The 17,548-nt window shown below is 34.5% G+C and overlaps 1 protein-coding gene across 1 annotated transcript; it reads left to right on the forward strand.

Moving 5' to 3' along the window:
- Positions 1-808: 808 nt before the first annotated feature.
- On the forward strand, positions 809-11,240 carry ehf (ets homologous factor). Its single transcript, XM_052597103.1, has 9 exons — positions 809-962; positions 4,151-4,259; positions 7,412-7,660; positions 8,473-8,529; positions 8,742-8,798; positions 9,337-9,405; positions 10,122-10,151; positions 10,334-10,529; positions 10,615-11,240. Exons 2-9 carry the CDS (start codon positions 4,160-4,162, stop codon positions 10,712-10,714), a joined length of 858 nt encoding a protein of 285 aa, XP_052453063.1. The 5' UTR covers positions 809-962; positions 4,151-4,159; the 3' UTR covers positions 10,715-11,240.
- The last annotated feature ends 6,308 nt before the right edge of the window (positions 11,241-17,548 follow it).

The following is a 17,548-nucleotide window of genomic DNA, read 5'->3' on the forward strand; positions in this document are numbered from 1 at the left end:
AAGCCTGCATTTATTTGAGATTATAATTTAGCAAGGATGCAAAATAAAATCAAAAGTGATGATACAACCATTTATAATGTTACAAAAGATTTCTATTTCAGATGCTGTTCTTCTGAACTTTCTATTCATAAAAGAAACCTGAAAAAAATATATACTCAACTGTTTTCAACATAATAGTAATAATAATAAATGTTTTTGAGCAGCACATCACCATATTAAAATGATTTCTGTAGGTTCATATGACTGGAGTAATGATGCTTAAAAAATCAGCTTTGGAATACATTACATTTTAAAATATATAGGAAACAATTATTTTAAATAGTAAAAAATATTTCAAAACCGTACTGTTTTTGCTGTACATTGGTTGAGCAGAAGAGACTTCTTAAAAAAAAATCGTACTATTCAAAGACTTTTGACTGGTATCGTGTATATAAAGAGCTGTCTGAAATATGTTTAATTTTTGTTCAAAAATATCTTTTTTGGTCTTTTATGACCCACAAATTATTATAAATAAATATTATTAATAACAATACCACCCTGAGAGTCAAAACGGGAAAATAATGTAAAAACAAAAAGAGCAACTGTATGGTTCTAGTTAAACATCAATAGATGAATCACCGGCAGGATTGCTGAAGCATGTGGGCGAGTGAGAGAGACTGCTAGTGTTCATAGTGAAAGTGACTTGCTACAACAGTCTTTTTTTTTTTTTTTACCATATTCAAATTACTTGTAACACACCTGGTGTGAGAATAAGCCAATCAAAGCAGCAGGAAGCAGACGGAATAAAAATCCTGATTGGTGAATGAGGTGGCACTCTGTCACAGAGGTTGGCAGGCCTCAGCAGTGTCACAGGTACACAACACAACCTCTCCATTGAACTCGAATCTTCTCTCCCATACAGACGCTGACAACTTCAGAAAGAGACATTTAACTCTGAACCAGGATCACATTCAACATCTCTGGTGAGACAACACTTTAATTCTCTTTCATGCTCTGCAGGAAAGGTTTCATTCACTCATGCGCTTCAATGACGATCCCAGATGATTATGGAAAACTATTCTAATCTAGCAAGTGGCATACAATAGTTGTATTGTATCTGAAAATCCAAAAATAATTCATTTGTTGTCCTGCCTTTTTAAATTTGGGCAATTTTTATTTTTTTTCTCATCATTTGCTTAAACAAACTTTAACTTGCACACATGCAGTATTCTTGAAAGTCAAACAGGCTATTTATTTATTATTTTACATAAATGCACATTAAACCAGTTCTTAAAATCAAGAACTATTTGATAGAAATATTAGGTGCCACACTGAAAATGTTAAACTTAAAAAAATAATAAGAAGAATAAGAATGCAAAAAGAATTTTTTTTTTTTTTTTATAGGTTTAAAAAAGTTACTTAAAGCGTCATTTGTTGCAATGACATTCATACATTTGTAGGTGTCTAAACTCTTTTGGGCCTCTGAAACTTGGAAACACTTTGCACACTGTGTACAACCAAAACAAATTGAGTGTAAATGGCCCGTATTGCTCCGTAACTGATAGGTAAAGGAAGTTGACAGCCTGTAGCCCACATTGTTGGGTCAGTTACTGTAAGGAATGTGATAAACACCCAAATATGTGTTTCTAGATTTCTTTCCTCATACATTAAAGTAGACATCACCGTAGTAACACACCAGTCTGGGATTAAATGCATCAGATTGGTTTCATAATGCTGGAAAGAATCTGGCAACCTGCTTTTCCAGTTAAAAGAAACAAAGAGCAATTCATTAGTAATTTGATTTATGAATCACCTTTCCTTGGAAATAAAACGAATAGATTCATATCACTGTTCTAGACAAATACCGATTGTGATTACACAAAGTGTCCATTCTTAATTAGAAAACTGTAAAAGTTCTGTACCTCACAAATCAATTCATTTTAGTAATTACTTTTTAAATTTAAGTTTAAAGGATATTATAAGCAACTTAGCATTTTTTATTAGTATTAGTATAATTATTTATATATTCATGAAATCTTTGTATAATTAATAATGAATAAAAATACGAAATCAAGAAATATTTGATAGGAATAATTTGGATTAGAGCACACTGAAAACTCCAGAAATTATTTCAGACATTTAAGTAATTATTTAAAAAAAAAAAAAAATTAAGGTTTTTATAGTGTTTTTTAGTCATTAATATTAATATTTATGTATTCATAAAATATTTTTACAATTATTCATCAATTAATTTGAGTAAACTGGAAATGTTCAATTTAAGAAAACAAAAAGCACGAATACAAATAATTGATATGTGGGAGGAAGGATAAAATTCAGTGTTTCAGTTCATCTTAATTTAGTTTTAACTGAACGTTTTTCTTATTAAGTTTTTAATTTCCTTTATTTGCTCTTGGTGTGAACATTTTCTATTGTTAGCACAGCTCCCCCGCCAGTTTTACACACATTCCATAAAATGATCTGCTAGGTCATCTTCGGATCAATAAAAAGACAAATATAGGTCAGATTTCAAGTAGGAAGTTTGTTAGTGGAACAGATAAGACAGGTAAGTTGGTCCCATACAGCTTTATACACTAACGTATCAGAGAATTTTCCACAGTTGACAAAGACACCAAACTAAACAGGTTAACAACCCTTCCAAGGAATGTCAATAAACTCAGTTCTTGTAAATAATGTCATTGCTACCATCATTTGACTGAATCACATTTTTATCATATGTTACATGTTCATATCCTGTTGTTTTCTTTTTTATAATATGATCATTATATGAATTGTTCTTCATCTAATCCAAAACCTAGCGAAGTCTTCACCTCGTTCACAGTAACAGCAACTTGAAGCGCCAAAAACAACCATATGTACGACCTTAGTAAAAGTTTACATTGATGATATGAGCAGCATCCTGATGGGACAACCAATAGGAATACACCGGAGATCACCTGACCTGTGTCATGTGAGATTCTGTAGTTAAGTATAGGTTATTATGTTAACTTAAAGGTTATATTAAAATGTCACTTTTAGCAGATAGAATAAAATATCATCTTCTTTGCATCTCATGAGCATACAAATAACGTTAGAATTTCTAATGCAACATAAAGCCACATTTCATAACCTCGTGGAACCACATAAATTACCATCTTGTAATAGTCGACATACGATGCAAACCACAAAAATTGCATTTTTAGCATGCTGCTACTCAAGTATAAAATAGGCATACAAATTCACACCGAACACTAATGTTGCATTAAAATCTAAGTCTACAATTCACATTTGTCTTGTGCAAAAAAATTCCACCATCTTGGATTTTTCATTGAAGTTATTAGGTCTCATAGGAGGCTGTAAAATTAAGTTGCATACCTTTTGGACCAGGATCTATAATGCCCTGAATCTAGGTTTTTAAATGAATCATTATTTTATAAAGTTCAACAGACAAACGTTTCGGGATACTTGATTGGAATTCGATCGTGCTGATGTTTTTCATTGAGCTCCTCTGTACAAAAGGTATTTATGCAGTAGCTTTCAGCTAACCTGTAACTCACAACACAGATGCATTCACAGCATTAGATGAATTTAAAAAGTGCTTTGTATAACGCTGATCATATGATCATATAGTACATGGAATGACTGAACCATTGAGCTAACTGTTAAACTGAAGGACAGGTGGACCTTTTTTATGTATGCAAAGCATTTAGACACACTGACACATTCCTGTGCAAATGTGTCTGCATGTGTGGTTGAGCGTGGCACGAAGGACACCTATGCAAAATTCACCCCCTCCCTTTACCCCTTTGAACATACAAGACCTTTGTTTTAACTCACTGAACATAACTGTAATCTGGTATAAAGTCTACACTTAATTATATGTCAATTTCTGGCACAGTATGTATGTTTATTATTACGAGAATGGCGGCATGTGTGCTGTTACTCTCCCATGCAACAAGTTTTTTAAACATTGTTTGAGTAGGAAGTTTGATGGTGCAGTGTAAGTATTTTGAGCTAAGGGTTGTTGGGTCAAATCCCACAAGGAACGAGTTATAAGGCATTAACTTTATGCCTTAGGCTAAGTTGGACTTTTCTAGTGCATTGTATGAAAGTTGCAGAAACATCTCTGGTTGGGTGGCAAGAAATAAACATTCCTTTCCATTTCTTTCAATAGCACTGGATCATGGTCCTTCAGGCCAGCGGTGTCATGAGTATCCCAGCTAATGTGAGTGTCGATAACCAGCTACCTGCTTCCTGGACATCCCACTACAACTGCACTGATGGTAAAGTTTCTTCTTATCTGAAACTCCAGAGAAAGTGCACTTGTGATTATTCCTCCATCAAGTACAATTCCAGTACAGATTTTAGGTTGTACGTTTTGTTTATAATCTAATCGGCGGAGACTTTTCTGGCAGGTTAATCATTTACTCTAGCAGTCACTGCTGGAGTTACTAGGTTATCAGTTGCATGCACTGGGGACCATGTACAGATAGTGAAAGTGATTTACACTTATCTAGAAACCATGTGCAGTTCTTGTATTTACTTTTTATACTGTGTAACTGACTGCTAAGACTAGTTTATCTGTTCAGCAGAATATATTTTGTTTTGGATGTTGGTCCCCACATGTGATGCTAGTGTGCTGGAATGATCTAGATCAGAGGTCTTCAGCCCTGCTTTTATGCCGGTTGCATAAACTTAGACACCATATTAAGACTGTCTTAAAAACCAGTTTGACCACCTAGCAGTTGCCAATGGGATTTCAGTCTTACTTTTCCAATACAAATAAGACCAATCAACCTTTTCATTACTGGATTTAAAAAGTTGTGACCAGTCTTAAAGAAAAAAAAAATTGGATGACTAACTTTTTAAGACTAGTCTAAACAGTTTATGCAACTGGTCCCAAGTATCCGAGTTTAGTTCCAACCTTGAACCAGTTAATCAAGGTCTTCAAAACTGTTTGAAACTAATAGGTAGGTTTGTTGAAGCAGGTTGTAAATCAACTTTGCTGGATGATGGGTCTCCAAAAGCAGGATTGAAGGCTTTTGTTCTAGTGATACACACAAGACTTCCTTAATCAGTTTGCTTCAACAATGACCTTACTAGTCAAACAACTTCACCGGCAAACTTTGCTATAACACTATGATTATGCTGGTCATCCAGCTTGAACAGCTCCTAACCAGGTGTGCGTTTCACAAAAGCAGCTATGATTGCAAGTTCCATTGTTAACAATAGAGTTCAGTAAAACTGGCAACCAGGGTTGGATAAAGATACATTAAATGTATTTAAATACCAAATATCTTGATTTTAAAAGTATCAAAATAAACTACAAAACACAGCAAACCACACCATGTATCAAAATAAAGTACTCTATATATGTAAAATATATATATATTCTTTTTTTTTTTAAAAATACTAATAAAAACTTTTGCAAGGGAGCATGAAATTTCTTAGCAAACCTTCCATCAATTGCCTGCTTGATCTATCATTTCTCCATTACACTGACTCAGTTGATTAAGTAAATAATGTTTGATAGCAACAGCTTTATCTGTCTGAGTCACGCCATAAATCTGACATACGCAACCAGTTGACAGATCAAATATTCACATATCCCTGTAATCTCCCAGATGAAGGTTAGTTTTAAAGTAAACATCAGTTTAATTTTAACAGTTTGCGAATGACTCACAATTGTGGCCTAATTTAGTTACTTTGTGTTTGGTCACTAAAGGCCTACTTTGCATCAGCAACACGGACTCATTGAGAAACAAGTAATTCATAAGTAGACAACTGATGGTAATTCACAGCAATAAGTTTCTAACTAGTTAATAATTAAATTAATAATTAATAATTAGTTTGTTAATCATAAATATAATAATATAATATAGCTGCAAGCAGCAATTACTGGGGTTCAAGTACTTTAAGACCTTTAAGGTATATATACTTTTAGAGTCTAGACAAACCGTGATGTATAGCTGACAGTAAAACACATCCAAAATGGAGAATAGGTTTGCAGACACACAGAAATGGTTAAACGATTATATTAATATTCAATAAGCATGCTTATACACACACATACACAGACACAAACATACATGCACACACATTTTGTTACACATATAGAAATTTGAAATAAATGATAAGTGACACAATAGTTATTCCAAGTCTTCTCTTTTCAAGACTTTATATGTCATTTTCAGGTTTCAATGTAATCATAATCATAATAATTTCTCATACAACACAGTGTTTTTAACCTTTATAACAATTTTTATTTATTTATTTTTTATTTATTTATTGATAATTATTGATATTGTCTGTCCAGATAATATCTCTGCACTGGTTTGGGTCCGATCAGGCGAAAAAACCTAGGACTAGTTCGCAAAAGTAGGTTTTGGACAAAATTCAAAATGGCAGAATATTTTTCTAGAATGGAAATAAAATCAGTGATAGATTTGTTTGTCTTGAGCCAAGGATTCCAGTGATATAAAAAAACTTGAATCTACAACAAACGGAGTTATGCTATATTTCACATTTTTGCTCACTGTAGCACCCCTAATAGGCCGAATGACTACTACGGTCTGACCAACTTTCATGGTTTGGACTGCATGATCAGTTTTAGGGCGGAATAAAAATAGGGTTTCAGCACTACGTGCTTGAATCACTAATTATGTGTCAGGCAGTCATTCATACAATGGTGTCATGATCCTACTAAACTAAACCGCTACTTCAATTATAGTACAACATTCAGCAATCAAAGATTTATTTATTTATCAATCATTGGACACCTATTTGGAAGTTGAAAACAACATTTTGGCATTTCAGCAATTATTAAATGATCAATATGTCTTGACTTTAAATGTAGCCAAAAACGTAATCAGAAAGTAGCAACAGAACTTGTCAGGGAGTATTAACCTCCAACTCCAACCACTGAATCTATTGAGAGCCATAAAAGTATAGAGGATACGTACACATTAATAGTGTAGTAACAAGTCTTGGCAAACTACTGAGTAGAGGCTGCATTTTTATGATGTCACCATTTAGACTTCTTACAAAGTATTTTACAGTATTTTAAAACTACAAAAATTCAAAACTATAGCATATTGATACAAAATATGAAGCCATTTTCATCAACCCTATCAAATAAAAATTACTAATTTGAAACTATATTTGAAATACACGTATCATAAATACTGCCCATCTCTACTTGTGACCATAGGTAGCTTACGATGGTTTTGGAAAACACACCTCAGCTTTTAACAGTTTCACTTCACTCAGGTCCAGTTAGTATTTCTATAAGTTGCCCTTTGGATAGACAACAAGACTTTCTCTTGGTCAACCAACTTCACTAAAAAGGCCAAAATTGACTAGCACCAACCAGCATAAACCAGGTTTTAGCAGGGGCATTTACTAAACCCTTTCTGAAATCTCAACATATCCACAGTGAATTCCAGTTACATGAGCCGACTCTGGTCTCAAGATCTACACCCACAAAACTGGACCAAGTACCAGGTGTGGGAATGGCTCCAACAGACGCTGGACATGCACCAAATCGATGCCACCAGCATTCCCTTCCAGAACTTTGACCTTGACGGGAGGCAACTGTGCATCATGAGCTTCCAAGACTTCACCCGAGCAGCCGGATCCGTGGGTTCCATTCTTTTCCAGAGCCTGGCTGACCTAAAGTGGAACGGTAAGATACAGAGGGATTAGAGGTTGCATTTTACCTCTGTCTAGTGCCTACCCTTCCAACCCTGAACAAGATGGTTAATGTGATTTTGACATGTTCCTAGATCAACAATCTTGTTGATCCTGGATCAACATGGTTGTCAACCAGTAAACAGATTGTTTCTCGTCAATCTGCAGTTTTCTTCTGATGGAGTATGTTATGGTTTGGCTTTGTGTAGGGATAGAGTTTTGCTGTCAGTTGTGTGCTATAGAAATGTTGTTTCATACAGGCTGAAAATCAAGGTTGGAGACATAGCCTTGTGGGCAGCAAGGTTAAAGATTTTAGATAACCCAAGTTTGAGTCCAAGCTTGTGGTCTTTTCCCAGTTCCATTCTCCTCTTTCCATTCCAATCGTTTCCTTTCTCTCTTCGACAGTCCTATAAAGGCAGAAAGGCTAAAAAATATTTTTAGGATTCGAACCTGTCCTAGTTGGTAAAATCACATTGACTGACAGACTCTTTGTTCATCTTTCCTCTTCTTACCTCTTCTTACAACGCTATAATGAATCCAGGAGAGTGTTGCTAACAAGACCAAGATTTTCACAAACCGTCAAGTTTGATAAACTTTCCATTACAGTGTGTTACTAAACCTAATAAAATCCAGAAAAACGTATACAGGTGACATGTGAGAACCTTACCAACAAGTTAAACTGGTTTAAGACCACATGACGCGGGAGTTACTTGGTTGGTTTGATGATATTTGATGAAATCTGATGGTAGTCCTTGCAAAACATGTACTCTGTTATTGAGATATATTTTTTCTTTTCTTATGTCACAGGTCAGTATGGTCAAACAGATATGTTCACACCAGCGGACATTAAAACAGAAATAGATAGTAAGTAACCACACACAAAGTAAAACTAAAGAGCTTTTGGTTTCATTTCAATCCTCCTAGCATAAAGTTCACATAATATCAGTGATAAAACATTGAGACCACATCTGCTGCTGAAAACAGAAGTTAACAGATTCTCTTGAAATAATTAAAGACTTTATATATATATATATATATAAAGACTTTGTAACCAAGTACTTCATTTTCTTCAACAGATTTCCCTTGTTCAATCCTCCCCTTTAAGGAAGAATCCAACTTTTACAACACTTCAGGTACCTGTGAAATTACTCAATGATTTTATTTTATTTTATTTTATTTATAACCCTGGACTACAAAACCAGTTATAAGGGTTGTTTTTGTTTTTTTGAAGTTGAGATACATATTCTGAAAGCTAAAGAATCTTTTCACTGATGTATGGTTTGTTAGGATAGGACAATATTTGACAGAGATACAACTATTTGAAAATCTAAGGGTTAAAAAAAAGCTAATATTATGAAAATTGCCTTTAAAGTTGGCCTTAACAATGCATATTACTAATCAAAAATTAAGTTTTGATATTTACAATAGGTAATTTACAAAATATCGTCATGGAACATGATCTTTACTTAATATCCTAATGATGTTTGGCAAATTGATCATTTTGACCCATACGATGTATTGTTGTCAATTGCTACAGATAAACTTGTGCAATTTACGACTGGTTTTATGGTCCAGCATCACATTTGTTTACATATTTCCAGTTAAAACAAGAAGATTATTTATTTAACCTGATGGTTTAACGATATTGTGTCATATGTTCTCTTTCCTCAGAACTGTTTGACATCAAAAACTCATTCCAGCCCAACACCATATTATCTTCACCAGCTCCGTCAAGCCCAGGTAAACGATCTTAATCCTAAACCTAATCCTAAAAAAAACAGCATTCTCCTTGCTTCCTTTCCAGATAATAAAGTACTATCCCTGTACCATGATATAGGGATTGTGTTTGAGGGTAATACCATGGTAAATGTTCAAAAACATTGGTAATGTTTCAGTTTAAAGGGATTTTTCTTGAATTCAGTGAAAGCTGCTTTGAATAAAAGCATTTGCAAATGCATTAATATATGCATGCTATACTTGCTTGCAAATAAATATTTTTATAAACAAAGGTTTGAAGATATAATAAAACACCATTTGCCGTAGGTCTCTTTGCTGTATTGTTCCTTATATTCTGTGTTGCGTAACTGAAAGGATTTGTTCACTGCAGTTAAAAAGGACTGAGATCAGGCCAATTAGATAGTCATGCAGTGCTGTTGCAAAGCTACTGATACGAATGAAATCTTTACAGCCCACCTATAGAAACTTAAACAACACAATTAAACATAGGAACTAAAAATACATGCATTAACTAGTGCACTTCCTGAATAGGGTTTCCTCCATTCCCATAAATGGAGTGAAAAGTTCAATACATGAATACTGACTACAAAAAGACATCAAAGTACCCTTAAGCCAAAAGTCAAAGTTGAAGTTATTATTCACAAGTTTTCCATGACCCAAAAAGAAACATGAGCTGGCCCTTTAAAAACAGTGGTTTCATTGTCATTTTCTCATTTCAGATCCCAAGCGGTCACAAGTCAAAAGACACAGTGAGTTGAAATTTTTTCACTTCTTACACAATCTTTTTTTTTGTTAATGTGTCCTGAACTTCACCCGGCAGTTGTCTTTAGAGAATTTGACAGCAGCACGCACCGAATCCTCTGGCACGTGGATGTCTTGAGGCCGTTTTAGATTCCTTCTGCTTCTCAACTAACGTCTCATGTTTCCACAGACCCTCGTGGGACGCACCTGTGGGAGTTCATCCGAGACATCCTCCTGAACCCCGAGCGCAACCCTGGCCTGATCAAATGGGAGGATCGCTCCGAGGGGGTTTTCCGCTTCCTTAAGTCGGAAGCTGTGGCTCAGCTTTGGGGCAAGAAGAAAAATAACAGCAGTATGACCTACGAGAAACTCAGTCGAGCGATGAGGTAACATCTTCCCTGGAGCTTTGCAACTTTTTAAAGGACTCTGATCAATATTCTGAGCTTCTCGCATGTTTCTTTCTCTCCCAAGGTATTATTATAAACGAGAGATCCTGGAACGGGTGGATGGACGTAGACTTGTCTATAAGTTCGGCCGGAACGCTCGAGGCTGGAGAGAGTCTGAGAAGTGAAGGACTTTGTCTTCACATGTAGATTCCTAGTGAAACCTGTATTTATAACATTATAGCCATTTGAGTTGTTTTTTGAAGTACTCGTCTGTCAACTTGTTGTTAGTTGATTCTATTTTTACTATGTTTACATGACATATGTACCACTATTTTATATGCATTTGACTCTAAAGGTATAAATGTTTTTGTATCAACTATGAAAAGCTGGTTAACTGGCTTTTGGAAATGATAAACCAACTCCAGCTTTGCTTTTAAATAGCTTTGCTTGTCTTGAATGCAGGGAGCAGTTCATAAAGTAGAATGAACTCCATTTAGAGTAGACTTACCCTGGTAAAACAGCAAAGGATTTGGAATGAAGGACTAAGATTTGTAAAAAAAAACAAAAAAAAAAACGGTTGTGGTCTTGTATGTCATGAACCACAATAAACCACAATGTAAAGTTTTTATCAATGCTTGTTTATAGGTTGTGCATTTTATAATTAAAGTCATGAAGAAAAAAAAAATAATAAAAGTGATTTTAAACACCAAATTAAGAGGGTTTTTTTATTTCTTGCAGCAAAAACAGACCTTTTTAATAGTCTTTTTTTTTTCTATTAATCAAATTGAAATTGTGCCAGATTTAGACAAGATGGCAACTAAAATATTAGCCCGAAGATGTAATTTTATGCTTTTCTTTGAATTTTCTATTAATCTAATAAATATATGATTCTTCAACATGTAATATATTTTTATGTTAAATATATAATTAAATCTATAATTATACAACCATATATATATACAGAGAGAGGGGGTTTAGAATTTATATAGTTATATAAAAGTATTTAATATACTCATATTTTATTATGTTTAAATATCAATATTATGTATCAAAATATTAAATATAATAATAAAAATATAAAATACAAAAAAAAAACATTAGATTTATTTATTTATTATTTAAGTTGGAAGACACCTGAGAATCCTAGGAAGAATAAAATTCATGAACAAGTTATATTAATTTCAACATCTGTGAGACTGAGATGAATAAAGGGCACTTTCTGAAAAGACTTGTCGCAGAAATTATGAGTTTTCAACCTGATTGAGCCAGTAGCCAATAATGTCCCAGAGAGTCCGGGAACGCCTCATCCCTTCAAACACAGGGACAATGCTGGACGTCAAGCTAGTCTTTTCTTTTCTTTTTTTGTTGCTCGGATGCCAATGATAGCTAATGATTTGCAGCAGCTGTGGCCAAAGATGTTGTCAGTGCTGAGTTATGTTAGATAAGACGAAATGCCAGCGAGTTAATTGTTCCACCGTGCGTGTCACGGCCACAGTGCTGCCACCTCCGGACGATAGATAAACGGCTCCCTGCTGCTCCGTGAGATAAGAGCCGTTGACACTCTCTGGCCTCTCTCTTTGTTTTCCTGTCGGATTTTTCATAGGCAAATCCCTCTCTCAGCTTCCAACTCTTTGCCATCACTCTCTGGAGTATTATAGTTCTTTTCATAAACGTGATTTCACAGGGATTTATTTTGATATTTTTTTAATCCTTATCTTTATCCGCACCCACAAAATGTACCACTACACGGTTGTGCTATCTCTCCATTCCCTATCTGTGACTAAAGGAAAAATGGGCTCCAATCACAGAAGGGGACCTGTAAAACAAAACACAGCAACTGCAAATATGTGAATAACTGAAGCGTTGCTGCTGGAGTTTATTATGTGTAGGTAACACACTTAAGACAATATACTGTACTTCCTGTAACTGTGAATCCCAAACCTTCGACTGAGGCATTTTTGTCTAATACTAATACTGGTGTTTTCAATCCATGGACCCCTGGGGGTCTGAGAAGAAACGGCAGGGGATCAATGAAAAATAATCTTTTTCAGTAACACTTTATTTTACAGTGTCCTTGTTACACATTACATGTACTTAGTATTATAATAACGATAAATTATGCATGATTGCATGCAAGTATCCCTAAATCAAACCCTATAATAAGTACATACTCAGTACTTAAATATATAAATACAACCCTTAATTCATTTATGTCACATATAGCTTTAATAAATATTTGAGTTTTTGTGTATAAATATATATATATTAGTTTTTTTATCAATTAGAATATAATCATTTTATTATAGTTAATGTCAAATTAAACATTTTTTATTGTTCACCTTAATTCAAAATACATTATTCTCATCCTCAAATGCATTTTTTTAATATTTATTTATGTATTTAAAAATAATAATTTATTACATGTATCAAATGTAATTTAAACAAGGTATTAATGCATAGCAATTGAGGTCAATCAATAAATTCTATAAAATTACTGTCGGATAACATCAATACATTTCGGATATTATAAAATGCATCTATGTGAGTAAGTTTGTAAAGATTTAAAGTCAATTAGGAAACAAAAAATTATGTTAGAGTAACTAGCTGTAAGTAGGGTCTGTGTAAAAAAAAAAGACTAAATAAATAATAAATATTGTATTTCCTTCTTTTTGGGGGGGGGGGGTATTTTCTCATGGTGTTGGTGAATAATTTGGGGCAATGAAAGGGGCCTTTGGTTAAAAAAAAAAAAAAAAAACTTTGAGAACTCCTGACCTTATACACATATGGCACATAAAACATAACTTTTCTGCATGAAATCCATGTATAGTGTGCTCAAAGGCCATGGCATGGAGAGAAGAGAGGCTGAGGTAGAGCAAATGAGTATGTCTCACAGCGTCCCATCTTTCACACTGTCTGCTGTTAGACTGAACAATAAAATGTAAAAATAAAAGACAGTTCGGTGCATGTCTCAACACACTGTTAGGCCAAATCACAGGAACGACATGCTAATACATTCAGAACTGGGCCAAAGGGTTGCCTCACATACCCGACAGATTCATATGTTTGGCCCAAAAATGTTGCATACATGATTTAATCTAATTAAATGCATTAATAGACATACTTTTCAATGCAGTAGATTTATTATTATATACTTAACTACTTTTTTCTCTTGCTTTAAAGATGTTTTAAATGATATTTTACAGGAAAGCTAAACAAAATTCTGATTATAAATGATTTTTGCAGTTCATGCACTTGCATTTCACCCTAAATAAGTTCATGCACTTCCATTTCACCCTAAATAAGGCCTTTACACGTAGAATGAGATAGCAATAGCATGCTGCTTTACATGCTTAAACGACCCAATATCTCAATACACTACACTGATTATGAGCCTATTTGAATGTGCCATGTGTGTTGTACTCAGACGTTTCATTATTTAAAGCATCTTGATCATCAGATGCAGCATCCAGAACAGGGAAGAGATGGCAGATAAGCACAGGTATAAAGACAGTGGCAACAGACGGGAGTCTATCAGCTGATCTTGGATCAGAGCAGGCTTTGTGCTTGTTCTGTGTAGTCTGGATACATCTTATCTTTTTGCTTCACATTCAAACAATCCTTTGAGGTTTCAAATGAGGTGCATTCGTTTGGCTGATGGCATATTTTGCGTGTCAGCCATGTTTTACAGTGTAAAAATGTTTTACGTTTTGTCTGCTTAGTTCACTACATCTATGGTCTTCCTTTTAACATACAATTAGAATGATTATTAACTTATGTGAACAGCTTTCAAGTCAAAATATTACTCACTAGGACTGAATCAACCCCAAATTAGGTCATATAGTTAAGAAAAAATTGAACGTCTGTTTTTATTTACTCACACTTATGTCCATGAAATATAAAATATGATAGGCCTACATTTGATGAAAAGACGTAGCGATGCTGGAATCATTATCGAATCATTCCTAAGTTCGATTCGCCAAACTGCTCTGATTCATTGGAGTTCAACTCACGATAAAACTATCGTGTCACATGAAATTATGACTTTATATATTCTCATGAACACAGAATGTGAATCATGCGTGCAAGCCACCAGCAAATAGGCCAGTTTTCTGCATATTTCCCTTTCAGGTTTTGTAAAGAGAGAAAGTCGTGCATGTTTATAACATGCATGAGTGTGTACAGTACAGACCAAAAGTTTGGACACACCTTCTCATTCAAAGAGTTTTCTTTATTTTCATGACTGTGAAAATTGTAGATTCAAAACTATGAATTAACACATGTGGAATTATATATGGAATTATATACATAACAAAAAAGTGTGAAACAACTGAAAATATGTCATATTCTAGGTTCTTCAGAGTAGCCACCTTTTGCTTTGATTACTGCTTTGCACACTCTTGGCGTTCTCTTGATGAGCTTCAAGAGGTAGTCACCTGAAATGGTCTTCCAACAGTCTTGAAGGAGTTCCCCGAGAGATGCTTAGCACTTGTTGGCCCTTTTGCCTTCTGTCTCTGGTTTTACCAATGCACAGTATATTTCAGTTTTTTAATCTTCTAAGAAATCGTTTTGCTGAGGTAGGCCAATACTTTGTTTTGACAGAAAAACAGACACAGGTGACCTGGATAAACGGACCGTGACGCAGCCCTACAGAAAAGTGGTAAGTTGTATTTGTTCAGTAAATTCGTACATGTTATGGGCCTATTAATGTCAATATGCTTTTCATGCTAGCCTAACTTGTGTACTGTGAAACTGTATAGCTATAGGCCTACTTCCTGCTCAGGTATGACTCTTGTTCAATTAATTTATATATATATATAAGCTTAGAATAAATTAGCAAACAACACAAAACACGATGTACCGTGGTTTATTCATATGGTCTACATTTTTACTTGACTTTGACAACACATGCCATTCACAAATGGTAGAAACTCATCATATTTTTGTCATTGAATTCCTCATGACCAATGATTACACACTAAACAGGTGAAACCTGTGCAAAGAAACTTTAGTTTCCTGTAAAAGTCTCATTCCACTGAGAGGGGTTTCCCCGGCATACTACTGTAGGCTCAATGGCACTAACCACCATGCAAATATAACAGCAGCACCAGCCCTATACTTATTTCCTGGTCCAGAATCTTTGGGAAAATCAAAAGATGTTTATTATATATATAAGCCAAAAAATTAAATAAAAATGAGGTACTGTATGTCCTCCAATGATATTCAAGGTTTAAAGGCTGATAAAAGTGCAATGTAAATGTTTACCAAACACTGATGTTATGTCTTGGGTTGGTTGACCATATGTATTGTATTGTTATTCTCTTAAGCTAGACACCCAAACAGTGTTTGACGGTAATTATGTGTGAGTCACAAATGTTTGAGACAATCACACAAAGGTTGAAATTCATCTGACTTGAAACAATAGAACAGACAAGCTCAGTCAGTTCCACCAAGTCATCAGTAAATGGTGTGAAGTTGCTCCCATTTGGAGATTTAATAGTATCGTTTAAAAGAAAATAAGTTGATAAGATAGACATTGGCGGTGAAGAGAGAAAGACGAAGTGTGAACGTTTTTTGTTTCTGTCAAACTCCAAAACAGCAAGGTTTTCGTTGCCTCTTTAATGTATAAATTGTATTCTGGCAAACATTTCAAAGTACAGTTAATGCTGTTGATGTTACATCACAGACAATACAAAGTCATACGCAGATTAAAAAAACTTTGATAATTAGAGGTAACTTCCTCAAACAACAAAATATGAATGAATCAATCAATCACTCTAAGACGTTGAGCTGTCCTACTGTAAACAACACTTTAACGTAGAACGGGGAAGTGCTTTGTTATGGTTAAACCAGAATAATTATGTTGATGGGAAACATGGCCTTGATTCACTATAATTAGGTCCCCTTAAGTTACTGGCAATGTTACATAAAAATCAGATTTCATGCCACAAACTATTTCAGAAATCTTTGCAGTAACATTTAGGTCAACAGAGCTAAACTGATGTTCCTTTGCCACCACTAGAGGTCAGTGTCGAAACACTCATCAATAAGAAAAGCCACAAGAGTCATGACGGAATATATCTTTGGGATTGTGGAATGACCCTTTAGTTCAAACTTGTGATTTGAAACCATGTTTCTTTGTGTTCGAAAAGTACATCCATTTACAGTTTCCATTTACCTGCATTCACAGGGGGGTACATTTTCAATGTATTGCAATTGTAACCCTGGCTGTTTCTCAATATGGTTCCACAACTCCATGTAGTTTTGTGTGTGTGTGTGTGTGTGTGTGTGTGTGTGTGTGTGTGTGTGTGTGTGTGTGTGTGTGTGTGTGTGTGTGTGTGTGTGTGTGTGTGTGAATATGTCCCAGCAGGCTTTGCAGGTTAAGGTGTTTTTTTTATATGTCTAAATGGATCCTCAGAACTGTCCATATCATCTATTCGATGCATTTTTATTTGAAAAAAAATATTTGTACGAATTCAAAATAATTATTCTTGTTTATTTATATAATGTGGTTCTATAGCACTTTTAAAATAAATTATATATATAGGTTTTTAAGTTATTCCAAAAAAATGAAATGCTGTCATAAAACAAGTACAATAGTTTTTTTTTCTGTCCACAAAATTAGCATGCTATTTAATCTATACTTCACACACAACTCACACTTATTTAATTACTTTTGTTATCGATACAGAACTTATTTTGCATTTTCAGTGCTTGTGCCAATAGTTTTTACCAAATAAAGGAGACCAAAAAAACTCGCTGCAGGAAAACAGAAAGAAAAAAAAGAACATTTCTTATAATCGTATTGCTACACTGATGTTTTATAACATCAACATTATCAAAAGTTCCCGTTGGACTATTGGACTACATATCATCCTCCGAGTCAAGTCCCGCCTCCTGCAATATGATTGGCTTGTGATGCTCCTACGCGCAATCTCTGATTGGATGGTTAAAACCTAATTCGCACAGCCGCTACAATCACAACAAACACTGCGCATGTCTAAACCGGGGCTCTATGGTAG

The sequence above is a fragment of the Carassius gibelio genome, chromosome B25 (assembly GCF_023724105.1).
Source record: "Carassius gibelio isolate Cgi1373 ecotype wild population from Czech Republic chromosome B25, carGib1.2-hapl.c, whole genome shotgun sequence".
Lineage (NCBI taxonomy): Eukaryota > Metazoa > Chordata > Actinopteri > Cypriniformes > Cyprinidae > Carassius > Carassius gibelio.